The sequence below is a fragment of the Myxocyprinus asiaticus genome, chromosome 2 (assembly GCF_019703515.2).
Source record: "Myxocyprinus asiaticus isolate MX2 ecotype Aquarium Trade chromosome 2, UBuf_Myxa_2, whole genome shotgun sequence".
Taxonomy (NCBI): Eukaryota; Metazoa; Chordata; class Actinopteri; order Cypriniformes; family Catostomidae; genus Myxocyprinus; species Myxocyprinus asiaticus.
Genome location: NC_059345.1, coordinates 18063651 through 18069115, shown reverse-complemented (window position 1 = coordinate 18069115; position 5465 = coordinate 18063651). Strand labels below are relative to the sequence as shown.

Here is a 5465-nt window from a genome sequence, read left to right as displayed (position 1 = left end):
TGATGACAAGCATAATGACATAAACTGCAAAAACTGACACTTCATATCAAATATAAAATAACAAACTTTGACAAATAATAGTTTGATAATGTCTAAATATATATTCAGATGCATGTATCATGATAAAATATAAAATTAGGTAACAAGCCATCAGACTACACAGTAGGTGGCTACAGCCATCTGTGGTTGTTACTGGCATGGCATGGTTTTCTAGTCATGTTATTTACAGTATATGTTGTTCTCTAGATGGCAGCAATTTGCCTCCAATTTATGTCACATTGTCATATTTTCTTAATGTTTCAATTTATAGAAGTGTAGGTTCTGAATTTTGTATTTGTTTCCGAAAAATTGCTAATTTGTATATGCAAATTAATGGTAAAATGTAGACATTTACATGTAAATAAGATCAAAATACGATGTTTATCAAATTGATGGATAAGTGTTTATGCATTTGTGAATAATTTTGATACTATATTCATCCCATATTTATACAGCATAAAAGTAATCCATATGACTACAGTGGTTTAAACCATGAATTCTTAAGCGATCCAACCGGTTTTGGGCGAGAACAGACCAAAATATAACTCTTTTTTTAAGTATAAATCTTGACATCAGCAGTCTCTTAGGTGATCATGATTTCAAGCTTGATTACACATATGCGTCAAGCACTAGGAAGTGTAATCAAGCTTGAAATCATGATTGTGCTTAGAGACTGCAATGGCAAGATGTACAGTGAAAAAGGAATTTCATTTTAGTATGTTATCATTCAAAATCAATTAGATCACTTCAGAAGACATTGATTAAACCACTCTTACTGATTATTTTTTGGAGCTTAAAATTTTTGGATACCATTCACTTGCATTGTATGGACCTACAGAGCTGAGATATTCTTCTAAAAATATTTGTTTGTGTTCTGCAGAAAAAGAAAGTCATACACATTTGGGATGGCATTATGGTGAGTGAATGTAGCTTTGTTGTGCATATGTCTGTTTTATCTCAAAGAAGGATTTTCTCTTCAACACATTATTTGCATTGTTGGACTTCTTACTAAACAAGCACCTTTTAAATATATTTATTTGTTTTGAAAGAACATACAGTGTAACAGTAAAAGAGTTATTCACATCAGCTGCACAGTGAACGATTTATGCAAATCTGATGCATTATTTTAAATCATAGATTAATTATTGGAGGGTGTCTCATATTATACATCATCATATGTTTGTTTTTGGTTTTTTACAGAGAACATACAGAGTACACCAGTTTTAGATAAAAAAAAAAAAAAAATCTGTAAATAGGGAGATACATACATTTAAGAACATAGGGTACATTTTCTCAAGAAACATTTTAAACAGATATTTAACCACTATTAAACTAATGCTGGCAAAATCATCTCAAGAAAGGATGTGTAAATCCTTTCTTTTTTACACTAAAATGTAAATGCATAAACAAAAACAAAAAACACTTTCTAAATATAAACTCAAAAATCCACTTTTCGCGCTATTTTGTTATCGACAAAGTGAAAATGCGTAAAACAAATTTTGTGAAATTTGCCGTCTTCTGCCTGTTTCCATTCAAATGGCCTTTCGTCGATAAAAATGGTGTGCGTGATGACGTCATGCCTAAACAACAACAACAACAACAACAACAAAACAAAAAACACTTTGGTTTATCGCAAAATAAATCTGCCCTTAAGCCATTTCCATACAGAAATGTGTGTTTATCGCTAATTCGCCTCCCAGATGTCCCTTTTTTTTCTCTCCTAAGTTTTGGTAAAATGGGGAGAATATTGAGACAATTAATTGAAATTAATTTCACAAATAAAAGCAATCAGAAGAGGAGGAACTGCAATCAAAAGGGAGCTGTTGCCCTTCTGATAGGACTGTAATATTGGTCCTGATGTTGTGCCTATTGCAGGTTGCGACCGGTTCCGACCCGAAAGCGAATCGTCATGTCTCTGTTCAAGCTGGCAGCCTGCACCTAGTAGTGGGGGAAATTTTCGGTTTTAGTATAAGGACCATCCATCAATGTGTATATGCTCTGTGCACAGGTATTTAAAAAAATAATATCAGGTTTATATATGATACATTCCTGATATTCAATAGGCTATTTTGAACAATCATCTAATCTAAAGCATCGCCATCTCAACTGCATTATGTCCCGCATATTTGTCCAGCAACTTTTAATGACCAACTGAACTTGATTGTCATCTCAAATTAATTTTAGTGTCATAATGCAATTTACATTTTCTGAAGAAGCTCAGCAAATGCAATCCGACGTAAAGAGGCTTAGATTTAAAATATTTAAAAGTTTTAAAATGTTCAAAAGCTCGTTTTCTGAAAGTGAACTCAGCATTGGACAAATAGTTCTGATAGTCTTAAAGTGTAGAACATTCTGAGTATGTCATTCAGCCGACTTCTTTCATCTACAGAACAGGGTAAGGCTAATTTAAGTTTGTGTAAAGAAAAGGCATATATAGGCCTAACAATATTATTTTTTTCGTTTGGTAATTAATTATCTTAATTTAATGCTTTATTCATTTGGTAATTTATTTAATTTCATACAGGGAATTTTGCCAGCATTTTTTCAAAAGCTAAACAATAATTTTATAGAATTGGGCTGTTAGTGTTCCAAAAAAGCACACTGAAGCTTTTCTTCTAGTATTGTGTATTTATTTTTAAAACATCTTTGTGCACAGAAATATGGTAATTTTTTTTTGTGTATTTTGGGCTAACTCCATGACTGCCGTCTATTATTTTGAATGGTGTGGAAAAGTAACTCAAATAAACATGTCTACCGTGATTAATCACAACAGTTGCCATTCATTTGTTCTCCGTACACTTGTCGATGTGCATGATATGAGATATTTGTGTTGGCACTCCTGGAAGTGTCATGTTTGCAGCATCGGATCTATATGCCGTTAAGATCAGTCCATAATCACGTACAATATATTGGCTTTCAAGGATGTATACCATCATCATGATTAACAGGCAAACGATTGGGGTACATTCTGTCATGTGACAATACATTTTTGCGTTAATGCCAATTTTCTCGACAAAAAGTGATTCCAAACCAGTTTTTCGCGACATCTGAAGGATCGACATAGAGTTTATGTGTTAGAGTTAAACGGGAAAATATTATGTCAACACTTGTGAAATTTTAGCGATAATTTGTGTTTCCATCAGCTTTATCTTGATGCGTTAAAAAAAAAATTCGCAAAAAAATCCTTGGATGGAAACGTAGTTAATGTGTGTCTCAGCAACCCCCAATACAGCTCTCAGTTAACAAATATACCATTAAATAAGAAAATCATTGCTTGGACATTTGCAAAAATAAATAAATAATTACAAAAATTATATACATACATTATATACAGCCAAACATGAATATTGTTAAGCAATTAATGTGTATTGATTAAAAATTGAATAGAGAATGTGGCTTTAAATCAGTGATATAAATTTGGTTTTTCAGAATCAAATAGAAGAAGGAGCTTGATATGTGACCTGATCTATGATGTCATTTGAAAGTGATCCAAAAATACATTTAAAAAAAATATATTTTATGGCTTCTTAAGACAGAAAAAGTTGAGTGTCTCTTCACAGTCTTTGGGTTTCCAAACCTTTTCTTCTCTATCCACAGCTCCACAACGAAGATTTATAGCAGGACACTGGAGCTCTCCCTCCACAGACCAGGCTTTATATTCAAGATAATCTCCACTGACCCAGAGCCAATGACCAGCCAGAAAGCGCAGACCAGTCCACACATGAGCTGTCTGGGCTGTTGTGATGTTGTTTATCACCTCTGCCATAATCGTCTCAGAGTTTAGAATGACAAGGTCAGCGTAATTTTGCCTGCAGTATCCCAGGGCCTCTTCCCATGTCTTATTCTGCTGCACCAGGACTGGCTCAAAGATCTCCATACAATAAAATGGGAGAAGCAAAGAGCACAAAGTGCTGCTGAGTTTAAAAGTTGATGTTTTTACTCTGCCACAATTTTTGTGAGCATCATTTGGTTGTCCTATGTCCCAGTTGATAATTGTTGCCTCCTCACCTGTAGACCATATCCATGTGTTTGGGTTTTGGGAATTTATGTGAAGTCCAACCCAATATTCATTAGTGACTTCTGGATTATTGGAGAGCAGTGTTGCCTCTTCACCACTGATGGTGGACAGGTCATGGTAGTACTCTCGGCAGTACGTCTGTGCATCTGTCCAGGTCATTTCTTTTTTCACAAAAAAGTGTTTTCTGTAGTAACTAAAGATCAGTCCAAACAGGCAAAAGAAACTGAACACAGTCACCGTAGCCTTCATTTCTTTACAGATGATCTTTCTCACAATGCAGCATTCATGTGAGCTCACTGATAATGACACATCACCAATAAAAGCTGAAAGGCACTGACCAGTCTCCTCGAGTATTTGCATAGCAAATGTTTACAAAAACCATGCCCTTACCCAATGCAAATCTACTGAAATAAAGAAAACATTCAATGAAAACATGCTGCAAATTGTGTGTGACCATGACAACATTCACAGACACAGTCAATAAGGTTTGGTATAGACAACAATAATTAATAACAGTTGTGGCTGTCAAAATGTCCTGCTCATTCAATAGCTTACAGTGGCGGCTCAAACAATGTCTGCATGGACAAGTAACTGATGGATCTAAAGACTGAGTTTGAGTTTTTAAAAGCACCCTGAGTGTGTGTACAGCTTCTAGTGAGCAAACGTGTACTTTATTTACGTTGATTTAAAAAAAAAAAAAAATGATTCTTTCATATTATTTTCTTATGTTTTTGCAAACTGCTTTATTTTTACTTTATATTTTATATTGCTCTTGCTATGCTTTACAATTTATTTTAATGTTATGTTGTGTGCTGTATTGTCTTCACAAGTTAGAGAAGTAGTTGTCTCCATTACAAGGTTTTTAATTTTCACGGGACAATGATGTGATGCATTATTTTTCATTGTATTTCCCTGGTATAATAACACTTGCTGAAATTGTGCTAGTCAGACGAAGTCAGACTGTTGTGACAGATGCAACTAAGATTATTCAATACACTCTGCATATTTTTGCCTTTGTTTCCTACCTCCTGCTCTTCCCCTACTGACTCTGCTGCCTCTGGTAGAAAAGGTAACATAACCAGGTGATGATGTTGACTGTTTTTGGATATCAGGCAAACTCCGATATTTGAATATCTTCTGACAGAAAGAATGTTCTAGTGGGAGACTGGCTCTAACATAACCGAAGTGAAATCCCTTTGTATTCTCACAATAGCCATGAATAACACCTTTAGTAGTGACAGTGACTAATGTAAATATCAAAGATGTTGACTTCCATAACAATGACTTCAAGAATTAAGAATCAAATTTAGTTTTAAAGGTGCCCACATACTCATGTCTTTCTAGACAGAGAACATTGTACAAATATGACCAAACATTGCCCTCTTGTGGTAAATATTATAACTTACCT

The 5465-nt window shown here is 34.3% G+C and overlaps 1 protein-coding gene across 2 annotated transcripts; it reads right to left on the bottom strand.

The window, feature by feature from the left end:
- Positions 1–1065: 1065 nt before the first annotated feature.
- Positions 1066–4331, bottom strand: LOC127410231 (C-type mannose receptor 2-like). Of its 2 annotated transcripts, none has more exons than XM_051645388.1 (2): positions 3617–4331; positions 1066–1977 (listed from the first exon to the last, which is right to left on the bottom strand). In XM_051645388.1, exons 1-2 carry the CDS (start codon positions 4304–4306, stop codon positions 1906–1908), a joined length of 762 nt encoding a protein of 253 aa, XP_051501348.1. In that variant the 5' UTR covers positions 4307–4331; the 3' UTR covers positions 1066–1905. The 2 variants fall into 2 exon arrangements, with proteins under 2 accessions (XP_051501348.1, XP_051501356.1); XM_051645396.1 differs by having other exon boundaries at positions 1066–1619.
- Positions 4332–5465: the final 1134 nt, after the last annotated feature.